The sequence below is a fragment of the Gymnogyps californianus genome, chromosome 4 (genome assembly GCF_018139145.2).
Source record: "Gymnogyps californianus isolate 813 chromosome 4, ASM1813914v2, whole genome shotgun sequence".
In the NCBI taxonomy this organism is placed as follows: Eukaryota; Metazoa; Chordata; class Aves; order Accipitriformes; family Cathartidae; genus Gymnogyps; species Gymnogyps californianus.
This window is the reverse complement of record NC_059474.1, coordinates 6,385,291-6,400,527: the sequence shown is the minus strand read 5'-3', so window position 1 is coordinate 6,400,527 and position 15,237 is coordinate 6,385,291. Positions and strand designations below refer to the sequence as shown.

General features: G+C 50.5%; 1 protein-coding gene across 2 annotated transcripts; it reads left to right on the top strand.

Moving 5' to 3' along the window:
* The first annotated feature begins 6,599 nt into the window (after window positions 1-6,599).
* THNSL2 (threonine synthase like 2) lies at window positions 6,600-14,683 on the top strand. 2 transcript variants are annotated; one of them, XM_050896137.1, is made up of 8 exons: window positions 6,600-6,837; window positions 7,560-7,754; window positions 8,021-8,173; window positions 8,866-9,096; window positions 9,969-10,117; window positions 12,884-13,009; window positions 13,971-14,110; window positions 14,234-14,683. In XM_050896137.1, the coding sequence occupies exons 1-8, from the start codon at window positions 6,615-6,617 to the stop codon at window positions 14,460-14,462; spliced, it is 1,446 nt and encodes a 481-aa protein (XP_050752094.1). In that variant the 5' UTR covers window positions 6,600-6,614; the 3' UTR covers window positions 14,463-14,683. The 2 variants fall into 2 exon arrangements, with proteins under 2 accessions (XP_050752094.1, XP_050752096.1); XM_050896139.1 differs by lacking the exon at window positions 13,971-14,110 and having other exon boundaries at window positions 6,615-6,837; window positions 14,234-14,375.
* The last annotated feature ends 554 nt before the right edge of the window (window positions 14,684-15,237 follow it).

The window sequence follows — 15,237 nt, the reverse complement described above, 5'->3', positions numbered from 1 at the left end:
TTGCTAAGTAGTGTTTACACTAAGTCAAGGATTTTGCAGCTTCTCATGCCCTGCCAGCAAGAAGGCTGGAGGGGCACAAGAGGTTGGGAGGGGACACAGCCAGGACAGCTGACCCCAACTGGCCAAAGGGATATTCCATACCATAGGCGTCATGCCCAGTATAGAAACTGGGGGGAGTTGGCCGGGAGGGGCGGATCACTGCTCAGGAACTAACTGGGCATCGGTCAAGGAGTGGTGAGCAATTGCATTGTGCACCACTTGCTTTGTATAGTTTAATTCTTTTAGTATTACTATTGTCATATTATTATTATCATTATCATTGTTTTTTATTCCTTTCTGTCCTATTAAACTGTCTTTATCTCAACTCACGAGGTTTTTTTTCCTGATTCTCTCCCCCATCCCAGGGTGGGGGGGAGTGAGCGAGCGGCTGCTTGGTGCTTAGCTGCCGGCTGGGGTTAAACCACGACACAAAGTCACCTGGAGAAGTTGATAAAGCAAACATGCTGTAACTGCTCAGCCTCCACAGCATCTTCCTTCTTGAGTCCCTAGTGGGTGTCATAGAGTCCATATCCTATGGGATTGCAGATTTTGAGATAAAATTTGGCCCTGGGGTTTAATGTAAACTTTGGCGTAGTAGGACCAGATTGCACAATCTTTTCCGGGTAGTAGCGTCTTCAATGTCCCACCGCGGGAGCCAGCATTGCACAATCCCATCCTCACCCTCCCTTTCCGCGCTGCCTTTATGAGTGGGTCCTGCACTTTGGTCTACAAGACCCAAACCACAACACGGATGTCCTTGAGCTTGTTGTGAAACACCTCACGGTGAGGAAAGAGCGTCGCACCTAGCTGTGGGGAAAGGGCCAACACGGTAGCAGCTCCTTGCCCTGCAAAATCACCAGAGGTGGAGGTGGAAAAGTGTGTGCGTGCACATTTGTAGGTGAGAAGAGGTGACGTCCCACGTGGAAGTCTGACCTCATGTCAGCTGAGATACTGACAATTTATATCAGATTTAGAAAGAGGGGAAAGAGCCACCTTCACTGTAACAAAGGGGCAGCTTCGTGGACTTTAATTCATTTACAGTTGTACATTTCTGCCTTATATCTCCTTGACATGAGGCTCAAACAGATCATTCAGGGTGCATGTTTGCCTGTGCAGCTGCAGAGACTCTCTGCAAACTTCCCTAGCCCCCTTCCTGCTATGGATCTCCGAACCTCACCAACATGTGGGTCTGCCTTGAGAAAGACAGAACTGAAATTGTTTGATTTCTGGCCAAAACCTTGCAGTTTTTGCTTGGAATCTCACTGTTTTCTCTGTGAAATTCATACTTCTGTGCATGAGAGGGCAGGGAACGCATAACTTCTTCAACAACCCCCGGTGACAAGCTTACATATTTTTTCTCAGACAACATAACACACTTCCCACTGGGACATACTCTGTACAGGGTAGTAAATGGCACTGCAGAACCCCAAACATCCTTATCACCTGCTTACTGGACCTGCCTGGCATTGCCTGGGTGACTTACAGGTCTGAAAGCTTTTGTTTGTGTACGGTTTTCAGACACCAAACAGCTCACGGGCAGAGACAGGACTGGGAGATACGGAGGGACTTTTGTGCTGCTCAGGCTTATGTCATGCTTTTTTGTTAAATTTGGCACGTTCTGGTCCCGAGTGCGAGTGAGGGTCTTTCAACATGCCCCTTTCTTAGTCTCTCCCTGGGGGTAGGCTCCAGAGACCCCCAGGGAGGAGAGACCCTGCTGGGAGGAGGGTGATAAAACCCCAGGACGGATCTCAGGGGACGATGGGGTGAACATGAAGAACCTCCTTCCCACCTCGATGAGCTCTTGCGTTGGCTCAGGCCGCCGAGCTTTGTAGCCTGGCCTCCTGCGGCAGGACATCGCCCGTTGCCTCCTCTTCCTCGGCTCCAAAATGGGGCTCTTTGGAGAGATGTTTCCCAGCTGTTGCTTGAAATCCCAGGTGGGCTGGCTTGGCGACCGTGGCCCGAAAGGTGGAAGGACCTGTGCGAGGGTGGGAAAGGCTGGGTGCAAGCAGGGCAAGGCTCCCCCGAGGCGGCTTTTGTGCGTCTCCTCCGTGGATGCGAGGCATTGCCGCCATCTAGTGACACGGGGATTCGCTGGTGGCTCTGGCAGAGCCTGTGGTCCCCAGCGCTCCGGGGCCTGGGGATGCTCCGCTGAGGGTATGGAAAGGGCACCCAAACCCAACGCGTTGCTTGTGCTTGGGACGTATAGAGGTGCCCATTTGTCCTGGTTTCGGCTACGACAGAGTTAATTTTCTTCCTAGTAGCTGGTATAGTGCTGTGTTTTGGATTTAGTAGGAAAATAATGTTGATGACACACTGATGTTTTGAGTTGTTGCTAAGTAGTGTTTACACTAAGTCAAGGATTTTGCAGCTTCTCATGCCCAGCCAGCAAGAAGGCTGGAGGGGCACAAGAAGCTGGGAGGGGACACAGCCAGGACAGCTGACCCAAACTGGCCAAAGGGATATTCCATACCATATGAATCATGCCCAGTATATAAACTGGGGGAGCTGGCTGGGAGGGGGGATTGCGGCTCGGGAACTAACTGGGCATCGGTCAAGGAGTGGTGAGCAATTGCATTGTGCACCACTTGCTTTGTATAGTTTAATTCTTTTAGTACTACTATTGTCATGTTATTATTATCATTATCATTGTTTTTCATTCCTTTCTGTCCTATTAAACTGTCTTTATCTCAACTCACGAGGTTTTTTTCCTGATTCTCTCCCCCGTCCCAGGGGTGGGGGGCAGTGAGCGAGCGGCTGCGTGGTGCTTAGCTGCTGGCCAGGGTTAAACCACGACACCGTTGTTGGAGAGGATGGACAGCTGCTCAGCAAACACGAAGCTGAGAGTGTTGCAGTGCTTTCCTTCGAGTGCTGCAACGCTCTGGGGTGAGACCTGAAAGGTGGGGGACTTGCACAGGAAAAAAATTGGCTTCTCAGTGCTGTATGTGCCCCTTCTGCTTCCTCAGTCCTTGCCATGCTTTGGGATGCCTTTGGTGGGTGGAGAGGCTGAGGAGATTCCGTCTGGAGGGATGAAAACTGATGCAGTACAAAAAAAAGTTGGAAAAGTCTGACAGCAGCCTTAGCTGGGGTTTGCAAATATAGCTGATTTCTGACATGTGAGTCCAAAGAGCAGGAACTGCTCAGGAACAGACAAGGTCCAAAGTGGAAGTGCAAATCCCAGCAGGAATACGGAGGCACTGAGTAAGACCAGGTTAATTAAAGGCTATTACATTTTCCAGCTCTTGATCTGTTGCCGCAGTGGATGAGCCCTGACGGGCTGGCGTGCAGCAGCATGGGCACTCTCTTCCCCTCCTTTCTTTTAAAATTCAAAATAGTATTAAAGAAATGGCGCTCTAAACTTGAATGCATGGAAATTGCAGGGCCGAGCATGGGAGAAGCCCTCCCAATAAATGGCAGTGTCGTCCTGGTGCGTGTCCCAGGTGCTCACCTATGGCTGCCACATAAGCAGTCTCTGCCATCACAGCATTAACTGATGACCTCATTAGCAAGGACTATCACTGCTGATAGGCCCAGGGCATAGATAAAGCTCTGGCAACAGCTCTGCTGCTATTTCTGTCTGCAAATGCAGAGCAGCAGGTATCCTGCTATAACCCATTTTTTTTGCAGGGTTCCTGCATGCACCCTGGAGGGATGTAATGCTAAAGGGATCATCAGTCTCATTGTAAGCTCTTCACTTGAAAAAAAAAATTTAGATGAATCAGTGAAGTCATCTCACACAGCTAATGTACACATTAAAAAGAATTAGACATATGGTAAGTAAACGCCCAGAGGCATAAATTCCCATGGTGGTGGGAGTAGGTGAGGTCCCACTGGGGTGTGCTGGGTGGCCCTTGCGGAGATGATCAGATGTACATTGGTGATATTAAGTTATTACATTGGCAATAAAACCTATCAGCTTGTGCAGATTTTCCTAGGGACTTCATCCTTTCCTCGTTCTAGCCTAAATTTGAGCTGGGCTCAAAGTGTGCTCTGCCTCTGCGTGGGCAGAGACTGCTGCGAGGAAGGAAAATCCTGAATTCACCTCAGCACGCTGTCGTGGGAGAGGGGAGAGGTTAGAGCAGAGGAGGCAAATCATGTATCCTGCAGCTTTTAGTATTATCTTTATTTCTAGTATTTCACTGTTTTGTCCAGAGATGCTACTTGAAGTTTTTTGTGTCAGCTACCACTGGAGCACGATGGGGAGCTAAGGCTCCGTTTCAGGGACATCGGCCACTCACCTCAGCTGGCCAGGTGACCCTGGAGGCTTTCTGAGACTCCGGGGATGGCCCTGGGGAGGTTTCACCATCGATTTAAACCTGAGCCATCCCTTAAGAACAAGGTCCAGCCCTGCTGCCTGTTTTTTCCAGTGCCTTGTGAAAGGACCTGGATGCACATCTGGGATGGGGATGAACCCCCATTACAGGGTCAGCACCCCACTACACGCCAATGTGCCGTGAGGACATGGTGGCTGAGGATACGGGGAGGACCCTGGGGCACAACAGGTTTGGGTGGCTCAGGCTTCATCTTTGCAATGTAATGAGAATTGTTGAGCACAGAGATCTCCCTACGGTGGGGAGATGCAGGCTGTTTGGGTGATATAGTTTATATAATTATAGATAGGTAGCTCCCTTTCTAGCTGATTTCCTAGAGGTGGTCAGAAAATGGAGACTATTAACAGTGCTCTGACCCACTGGCTAAGCTCAGATATATTATTAAAAAGCTGCTGTTTGCTTCCTGCTCTGCTACAGCTCCCCTGTTCGACCTTGAGCAACACCATCACGGGCAACTTTGCCCAGAGCCTGAAATTTAGCTTCTGCCTCCCACTGAGGAGCTTGCAGAAACAGCCCTTTTTGGATGTTGGGTGTAGAAAAGCCTGTTTCCCCATCGGTGCTCATGGCAAGGACTGGGCCACTCTCTACCGGAGCCTTTTCTCATGGCTCCAGTTACTCAGCAGAGTTAGAGAGGCAACGCGTGTTGGGTTGGACTCCAATGCTTTGGCAGGCGATGTGTCCCTTTTACTGCAGACATGGGCTTCCTGACTTACAGCTGGCTGTTATCAGCCATCCTTTGTACCTCTGCACCTTGCCTTCCTGGGCTGAAGTCCCTGCACGCGCTCCAGCAGCACATGCTGCGCTGCACCCCGAGTCCGTGCAGCCACCAGTCCTGTGCTGACCTTGCCCTTCAAAAAACTTCTATTATTTATTAAACTAAAAAGTAAGAAAAGGGATGCACAGCCCTTCCCTGCAAAGGAGAACTGAGTCTTTTTGCACAGCCCCGCACATGTCGCCTCTCCCTCCTGTGCCTCAGTTTCCCCATCGGTGGGATGGGGCTGTTATGACGTCCCAGCCTCACGGGCTGAACGCTTGGCTTTGCACAGTTGAATTACAGACTGATTTTGGTTGCGAAGGACCTCTGGAGGTTTCTGATGCAAACCCTGCTTTAAGCAGGTTCAATTTCAAATTTAAATCCAACCTCACAGTTAAATCAGGTGGCTCAGTGCTTCCCCTGTTGAATTTTGAGTTTCTCTGGGGTTATACTGGAGACAACAAGCTCTCCATGCCCCGTGCTTGATCACCCTCACGCTTAAAAGCTATCATCTCCCAATATTTAACTAGATTTCTCTCCAGCTGCAGCTCGTGCCTGCTGCCCCTTGCCCCAATGCACGGCACCACCAGGAGCAGCTCAGCTCCATCTTTCACGCATATTCCTATTCCCAGGCTCAGTGCAGGGCGGCCGCCTCCGCCGGCTGTGCCGTGGCGACGGGAACATCGGCAGGTTGCAACGGGGAGAATTTTTCCGTGAGCACAAGTGCAAAGGGTGGCCGGGTTGCAAGTGGCAGCGGTGGCGGCGAGTTCCTTGGCTGCTTTCCTGCTTCTGCGTGGGATCAGGCGGCCGTGCCGTGCCGTGCCGTGCCGTGCCGTGCCGTGCCGAGGGCCTGCACCGTTGGCCAGAGTGCCCGAGGTGGGAATGGCTGTGGGGGTTCACGGGATCGTGAGGGCGAGAGGGGGCCTCTCCCGGCAGCGCCGGCGGCTGCTTGTTGGGATTTGCATGAATCCAGTGGATTTAGCTCAGCCCTTCCTACACTGAGTTAAATTCTGTCCTTAGTTTAACCCCTTTGAACAAAATCAGCCTGCTCTAAAACCACAGTTATTTCCTTTTATGTATTTCTTTTTTTAAATTTTAAGACTCCAGCTTTTGCAAACAGCCTGCAGGGGACATGACGTGCTTGCGCAGTGACTTATGCGCTGTCAGGGCTTTTGCTCAGGCCGGGAAGTGTCTCCGGGGCAGGGTGGGAAGGGCACAGGGAAAGCGGGACGAGAAGGCTCCAGCCACCTCCGTGCAAATCTCGGGCAGCGTTTCCACTGCCTGCAAAACGCCGCGTGCCCTCCGCCGGCTCTGGCTGCTCTAGCTCCCCACGGTGTAAGATTTTTTTAGGGAAAGAGGCGTTTTCTTCCCTGAGGAGCTCTGTCTGTCCACATGGGAAGTTTTGGGGGGAGTCAGCTTGGGATGCGGGGCTGTTCCCGGTGGGGGGGATGCTCTGGGGCCCTGGCAGTGACTGCGGTGCCTCCCCAGCACCCATGGAGTATGTCAGCACACGGGGAGGCACGGGGGCCGTTGACTTCGAGGGAGCCCTCTTCTCTGGCTACGCACCCGACGGGGGCCTCTTCATGCCCCAACGCATCCCCTCGCTGGACAGGGACACCCTGCAGAGGTGGAGCCGCCTCTCCTACCGGGAGCTGGTGAAGGAGCTGTGCTCCCTCTTCATCATGACCGAGCTGGTCCCGCGGAGCACGCTCAACGGTGAGCCTCAACTGTGCAGGGAGCTGCTTGCAGGGATGGGCACGAGGATTTTGGGGCATTCAGATGCATCTGCCTGCCTTCACCCCATCCTCTTCGCAGCTCCCAGAGGATGGAGCCTGCTGCACCATTGCCTGCTCCTTTCTGTACCCTATTCTCCTCTGTCACCTTGCTGGGACTTGTTACCTTCTGGAAAAGGTGTCCCCTGTGTGCAAATAGGGATTCTGGTGACTGCAATAGTGATGGCTGATGCCGTGGCCCTGCTCGCTGCTGGGGCACCCTGCTGCTCTGCTGGGCTCCAGACCTGCCCTCCCACCAGGGCCTTCTGCTGCTCCATGCTCTCATTGAGATCTGATTTTTAATGTTTTTAACATTTAAGAGCTATCACTTCCACCAGAGGGCAGCTACAACCTCTGTCTCAATGGCGCGTTATGATAAAATTCGGGTTTCCTGTATTTTATATTTTAACACAGTTTGCTCTGATTGTGCCGGGTGTCCCCTGGGGTTACTGGCCATAGAGCTATCAAACATAATGAGGCTGGGCTGGTTTACTCCTAATAACTAAGAATAACTTGTTGGATATCTGTCACCTCTCCAGCAACTGTGTGTCTTTGATTGTGCACAAAGCTTGCCAGGAGCATGAAGAGCACAGATGCAGGAAGCCATGGGTCAGAAAAATACTCCTCTACCCAATCTAACAGCCCCTTTAACCATTTTCCCTCTAGACCTGATCGACAGGGCCTTCAGCAGGTTCAGACACAAGGACGTCGTCCATCTGTCCAGGCTGAAAGATGGGCTGAATGTTTTGGAGCTCTGGCATGGGGTTACTTACGCATTTAAGGATCTGTCCTTGTCCTGCACGGGGCAGTTTTTACAGTACTTCTTGGAGAAAAAGCAGAAGCACGTCACTATTCTGGTGGGTGAGTATGCCCCTTTGTGAGGGGTAAAATTTCTAGGTAGGTCTTTACCTTGAAAGCCATCATCCCATGGCCCTCCCCAGATATGCCCTGGGTGGTATTGCCTCGTGGGGGGCTGGTGAGTGATCTCTGGGCAATGCCAGGGTGGCTGCTCTAGCCAAAAACATCTCATGGAGCATCTCTGCATCTTTTTCTTAAAGTGCAGCGATGCAGGTTTGACTGACACATTAATTTTTTGCTTTTCTTGGTTCTCCCTCACTTTGAAACAGGGACTTCAGGGGACACGGGGAGCTCGGCCATTGAGAGCGTGAGAGGGCAGAAGAACATGGACATCTTTGTTGTGCTGCCCAAGGGGTTCTGCACCCAAATACAGGAACTTCAGATGACCACCGTCATTGAAGACAATGTCCACGTCTTTGCTGGTTGGCATTGCTGTTGGACTGTCCACTTTATGGCCCTGCTGTGTCAAAACCATGACCCTAAAAGTCTCAGGGGGCTGCTGCTTTAGCACTGCAGCCAGCCAGGTCATTGCCATCATGGTAACCATGCCCAGACATCTGGCTAACAGGAGCCTGTAGCAGACATCCCCAGTTTGATGACCAAGTGGTTCAAGGCTTCCTTTTCTCCTGGCCACAGATCAGAGCTGCCTCCATGCAGGCAGTTGGTGTTTAGCTGCACTGAATTCAGCACCATTTCTTGGCACCAAAAGGACTGAGAGTCACCCCTTCCCTCTGTCCCCTCACCTTCATGAGTGGTCCATCCCCTACCGCTGTGCCGTCCCCATGGTTAGGAATCACCTCCGGGTGCTTGAGCTCTCCCATTGACTCCTCTGCTCCGCCAGGTCTCACCTTGGCGTCTCACAGCGGATGTTTGCCTTCCTGGCAAATATATACTTGCTATAAGCAAGAGCCCAGAGTGCAATGTCTGCAGAAACCAGCCAGCATCCACACGGTGCTACTCAACCCCTGGCTCGTACAGCCAGATGGGCAACTCAGGATGCCCCTGGCCACAGCAAATCCCAGGGCTTGAGACTGGCTCTATTTCTGAGCAGAAATACCTTGTGCCTGATGCACTGATGTTGGCAGATCTAATCTTTCCTTTCTCCTTTTGACAGCTCATGGGAACAGTGATGAAATCGATGAGCCCATCAAGGAACTGTTCGCTGATGTCGATTTTGCCAGAAAATACAATCTGATGAGCTTGAATTCGGTCAATTGGTCTAGGATTATGGTGCAGATTGCTCACCATTTCTATGCTTACTTTCAGTGCGCCCCATCCCTGGATACCACCCCGCTGCCAGTGGTGGAAATTGTTGTGCCAACAGGAGGAGGAGGAAATATCACAGGTGAAGGGAAAAAAGATAGGTTAGATAAGGAAGAAAGAGAGTGCTGTGACCTATGGACTAAAAGCACTTTGCAGATACTGGGTATTGCTATTTATTAAAACACCCACTCTCTGGTAGGATTTCTTCAGAACCACTTATATTTTATTACTCATGTATGGCTATTACTCATTCAGGTGTCACTGATGATTTGCAAGCTGCAGAAAATCGCAAACCACCCTTTGGTGATGACTGTAGCTATCTTCAGGATGGGCACATTAGAAGAGGACAGAATGTGTTTGATCGAGAAAAGAGGGAAAATACTGTGGCTCTGATTTCCTAAGTGAGACATTAACAGAGGTGTGGAGTCCTGCCTGGTCCTACTCTGGTTTGCGTGGTAGTGCACAGTCAAGAGAACCATTCTTAATTGCATAATCTGGCCTTCTAAATGTGAGTCCTTGATTGCCTCAATCCCAAAATAGGCGTACAACTCTCTTACGAAAGCAATAAAGGATTTGATGCACTCAATTGCATTCACTGCACTTCCAGGCTACCCGTCTGAGGCAGCATGAATAAGCTGCAAGAGCCCAAAAGCTTCATCTCTCTTGCTTGAACGGCAGCTGCCTGACCTCTCGGTCCCCTGCCCATCCATCTTCAAATGTGGAGATGCCCAAGGGTCAGTGTTCGATGGCCGATGGAGCATGGCACCCCTGGATTTTATAATCTGGTGCTCTACCAAAACATTAAAGACAGATATCTCAGGGTCCATTAGGGAATGTCATTTGTGTCTGCTTCTGAACTATATGCTCAATCAATTTGTACGATGACTTCTTTGCTAAATCTCCTTTGAATGTTTCTTCATCAAGCATGCATGTATTTTTTCACTTTTTTTCTAGCTGGCTGTATTGCCCAGAAAATGGGTCTCCCAATTCAACTTGTTGCCGTGGTTAACAGCAATGACATCATTCATAGGACTGTTCAACATGGAGATTTCTCACTGTCAGAGAGCGTGAAGGCTACATTAGCATCAGCCATGGATATTCAGGTATGTAATGAATTGGCCAAAATGGGAAAATGCTGAATATTTTATATTTTTATAATTTTTTTCCTTGTACTCTGTTCTACCTGGTTTATGAGAGCATAATTCTGCCACTGGCAATGCCTCTCAGCGATGCATTAAGAGGTGTGACTCATATTGAGCATTTATGCTGCAGACTGCTGAGCTGAGATAGATCAAACACCTTCTTCCTCACTTTTCAGGGCTTGACTTTGTAATCTTCATTGTTAAATACTGGGTTTCTGGGGTTTCATTATGTGCAAGTTTAGCAAGAGAGGGACGTTTTCTCAAAATGTGACATTTACTTAGAAAATTATAAATCCCATCATGTCTCAAGGGCTTTGTTGATGCTTCTGAAAGGCTCCACCAAGAGCAAGAGAAGAGACCAGGAAGAAGGTAGGGAAGCCCAGAAGAAATGCCTCATCTATGGCCATCTGCAGCTTGCTCAGAGCAAAACAAGTCTCAGCAGGCAGGCAAAGGCCTCAGAAATGAAAAGTCATGGAGGTACAGAAACCAAACACTTGGAAGCAAATACCTCCTATTTCATACCTACCCTGTGATCCACAGGGATTGGGTCTGCTTCCAAACAAGTGACCAAAGTGTGAAACACTTGGTGTTGTATCACTGTGGCCTTAAGCTACCTGGATTTTCCAAAAGCTGTTCAAACACACTGGGAGGACCTGGGAGCCTGGAGGAACTGCCATGCTTTGCAGTCAGTAAGTCATTATGCCCCTATCACGAGGCTGCTGTGGTCTACAGCTTGACTTTCCTCCTGAGGCATGAATTTGTGGGGCTCCTCAGAGCTCAAAGGGTAGCTGGGCTCCTCTCTTGGCCTGTGTCCCTTCAGTAGCACTGGTCCGCTGAGGCACCTAAGCGTGTGCCGGACTTTGGGATCATGAAGGACGGCAGCCAGGTGAGGTGACGTCCAGAGATTCCCGAGGAGCTGGATGGGTGTATCCCTCTGCACATCCCTCTCCACGGCTGCATGGGACATCATCGTTCAGCTCACATCTGAAGCATCCATGCAAATATTTCCATAGCTCAACAGATCATTCATGCTGGAGGGGAATTTGGGAGGTCTCTAGCTGGGACCTGCTCAAAGCAGGGTCAGCTCTGAGATCAGACCGGGTTGCTCAGGGCTTTGTCCAGTCGGGTGTTGGAAACCTTCAAGGATGGAGAGTGCACAACCTCTTTAGGTTGCCTCTTCTGCAGACTAAGCTAAAGCAGAGAAAACTTTCCAATTAGACACTAACTGAAGAGTTGAAGGTGAAGCAGGAAGTCTAGTGTGGATGAGCCTTGTAAGGAGCAATCCCAGGAGAATCACAGCAGACGCTGTGTCTTTGCAGTACCTAAAGCCAGCCAGGGGCTGTCCTCTGGCACCACGCAGCTCATGTCCACATGCCAAAACTTTCCTTGGGAACAGTTCCCATCACGACCTGTCATCCAAACTGGGCCCCAATGTTCTCCTGGACAATTCTAGTGGCATGGGACAAAACCAGACCAGAGAGCTGGCTAACAACTTAAATGGCAAGGCCAGTGCTTGCACCAGTGTCCTGGCCCAGTTTGACTTACCGGTGTCAATGTAATGACCTGTAGTGGAAACCATAAGGCTGGTACGAATGGAGGGTGAATGGGAAGGTCTGGATGCGGGAGCAGCAGAAGGAAGGGCAGGAGAAGGGGTGTCAGGAGGACGGTGCTGGAGGCACCTCCAGTAGCAGGGCATTGAAGTCCAGGCGCACTGACACATAGCTTCTCAGGACAGCAAGGTTGGGAAGCAGAGGACAGCCTAAAACAGGGGACAGCCTAAAGCAAAGGACAGGCTACGCCCAGACTAGACTGAAGATTACAGGCTGGAGGCTCTGAGAGATGATGGTGGGAAGATGAAGAACAGGACTGGGGCCATAAGCCACCCAGATAAGGACACAAAAGGCTGAGTAAGTCCTGATGACTCGCCAAGGTAGGACAGGATGGAGACACAAAAGGTCACAGGCACTGTCAGCTGCTAAAAGGTATAAAGAGCTCATCCAAAACCAGCACTTGAACCCAGGAGATGTGATGAGGACTCGGCAGTCGGTGTCCCTTGTCCTGTCTGTCCCTACAAGGTATCTCGGCCAAACCACCTGGATGAACGTTTCTTGGTGCTTGTGAGCGTGCAGGAATGAGACAGTGAGCAGTGAAATTGGTTTGGGACCCTCCTGTATGGTCTTGCACCGAGTTTTGCTGCAGTGTTGCAACACCAATTGCTACATAGCCGTACAGGCCAGTCAGGCCCTATATGTGCCATATACGTTCATAAAGATAATCGGTCAGCCCTGCAGGGAGCTGGGTGTCTCATTAAGTCACGCGGGAGCTGGGTGACTCACAGCAGCATCTGCAACACTGAGTAAACAGCTGGATATTTCTGGTTCTCAAATACATAGTGTGTTATTAGCCTGGGTTCCTCAAGGTGATTGTACAGATGTGGTCACACCATTCATTTATCAGTCGTCCCTTCATTAGGTTTTTTTTTAATCTGATGGTCACTGCCAGACTGCTCTGACAGGTCAGAGGTCTGAAAGACATCGTGTTCCCAAAGACTTGTCTTGAGATGTCGGTATGCAGGGGGAAGACACAAAGCCCACCCCAGCTTCCACCAAGAAAAACGTGGCAGTAGGACCTCAACCCTAATTAGACATCGGAGAATCCACACAGGTGCTCTCCCCCCGAGACAGACGCTCGAATTTCCGCTGCTCACCTATTGCCTTGTTATCGCAGGAGCCTTACAACATGGAGAGGATCCTCTGGCTGCTCTTGGGCTCCGACAGCCGCCTGACGAAAACGCTGATGGAGAGATTCAGTGGGTCGAAAAGCCTTAAGCTGCCGGAGGATTTGCACAGGAAGGTCAGTTCCTCAAGCACGCAGTGCCATGTGTGTGCGTGTGTAAGGAGATTTACTGCTACCAGTTGTTTTCAACTCATTTTCAGAATAAAAAAGTCATAGTGAGAGTTTCCAACCAAAAATTTAAGCGTGAGGCCAGAGGAGTTTTATATCAGTGTGTGTGCATGGAGATGTTAAAAACCCCTTTTTAATTTTTTTTTTTTTAAAGAAACCTCTTTCTTCTTTGCAAAACTGATTAAAAACTGCCTACAATTATTTAAGTAGAATATGCAACCACCCCTTCCTTGGCCATTCCAGTGCCGGCATTGGCCATGCACTGAGGCATCGTGCAGCAGGTGCTGGCACAAACTGAGCATGGCTTTTGGGAATGTGTCTGCTGGGTTCCGTGCTGCAATTCAGCCTCAGTGTTGTGGCAAATGGGAGCACGAACACAAAGCAGAGAGAAATACAAGAGAAAACTAAACATTTGAGTTCCGAGGCTGTTTGGGCCAGATGCAAAGTCCTACATCTTCCCATCCAACACGCGCTGTCCCCTATTGAGCATCCTTTGCCCAGCGCCTGCTCCTGCTTGTGCAGCAGCAAAATAAATACTAAAAAATTGCATTATTAAAAGAAAGAAGAGCTATTACACTGAGGTGGGTTTTACAAGCCCTCAGAAACTCCCTTGGAGCATGCAAATAGCAGCACAGAGCTGAGGAGCTGAGTCTCAGCTCCTCTCCACCCACGCTCCCAGCACCTGGGGATGGAAACCCCTCGCTCGCACCCGGCACCCACAGCCATTTCCAGCAGTGCCTCATCCCCCAGCTGCAGCAGCAACCCCTTTTCCTTCAGTCCCTGGCGAACCCCATCCTCCAGCCTCCCTATTTCGAACTGCTTTGCTGAGTGCCTGTGGCACAAGCCCGGCTGGGAACGCGTGGGGTGGTGATGTCCTGTGCAAACCTCCCCGTTTCCCCCGGGGCCACAGCTCTCTGAGACCCTACATTCATGCTCGGCCTCCGACGAGGACATCGTGCGAGCCATGCAGCGCTGCTGGGAGGAAAACCGCTACCTGCTGTGCCCCCACTCCGCCGTGGCTGCTCACTACCACTACTCACAGCCAGACAGGTAAGGAGAGCTGTGGTTGGGAGCGTCGGGGACCAGAGCATCAATTCTCCCTTTGCTCCTGCAGCATCTCCAGCTCAGGGCTCACTTACATCACAAGTTTTCTTGCTTTTCTTTCCTTTTCAGCACTCCCCGGTGTTGCTTAGCTCCAGCCTCTGCAGCCAAATTTCAGGATGCCCTACTCCGAGCTGGCCTGGTTCCCCAGCTCCCCCCTGAAATCACTGCCTTAACAGCAATGGAGACCAGGTCCACTCCCCTGGAGCGGGGGCAGGACTGGGCACAGGCACTCCGGGAGCAGATCGAAGCCACGGCACAGCAGCGGGGAATCGCTGGGCAGGGAGTCACGCAGACCTGAGCTCCCGGGGCAGGGCTGGCTGATGCCTCCCAGGGCTCATATTCCATTCCCAGGAGAGCTCCGTGTTATGCTGGGAGAGGAGCCTATGCTCTCCATGCAATGAATTATTAGCAAGAACACACTTTGCCGTTGAATTATGTAGACTATTTCATAACATTTTCAGTAAAGAGCTCTGCAATTGTATCCCCTTTTTCCTAGTAATTCATAAAAACTGATTGAAACTCTGAATAAACCTGCCTGTTCCATCATTACTAGCTATTACAGAAAGCTCCCTTAGCACTACCCACAGTCACCAGCTTCCGGAGCATTATCCAGCAATTCTGGCCCCGTGCTGGGATGTTCAGCCCAGCGATCCCAGTAGCACCCGAGATGCTCAATGGGAAACGCATGCAGGGCTGGAGTGGATCCACTTTACCCATCCCTGCAATTTAAGCAGTGCTGGGGATCATTCCCAGACATCGAAACTTGCTCAGTGATAGTGTTAAATAGCAGATGTTTTCTCTGGACATGTTTATCTTAAGGAGCTACTTTCCAGTGCCGTATCTTGCAGCTTTTGGTCCTAGTCCTGCTGCAGACTCTTCCCAGGCAACTTCCACTGAAACAAATAGGAAATGGGAAATTCCCCTTATCTTCTGCCTGAAACTTCAGGTCTTTCAATACCACGTTCCCATCATATACATATAAATATATAAATACCTCGTGTGGGAGCTGCCTCCACAAGTCATGCATCTGGCAGGAATCTCCTGTGCCTAAAAAGGGGGAAAAAAAAATAGGA

Bases quoted from the DNA above. Each gene is read 5' to 3' on its own strand.
- THNSL2 (XM_050896137.1), top strand. From the start codon at position 6,615: ATGGAGTATGTCAGCACACGGGGAGGCACGGGGGCCGTTGACTTCGAG. The intron at 8,174-8,865 runs GTTGGCATTGCT...TCCTTTTGACAG, and splicing joins CAATGTCCACGTCTTTGCTG to CTCATGGGAACAGTGATGAA. The intron at 9,097-9,968 runs GTGAAGGGAAAA...CTTTTTTTCTAG, and splicing joins AGGAGGAGGAAATATCACAG to CTGGCTGTATTGCCCAGAAA.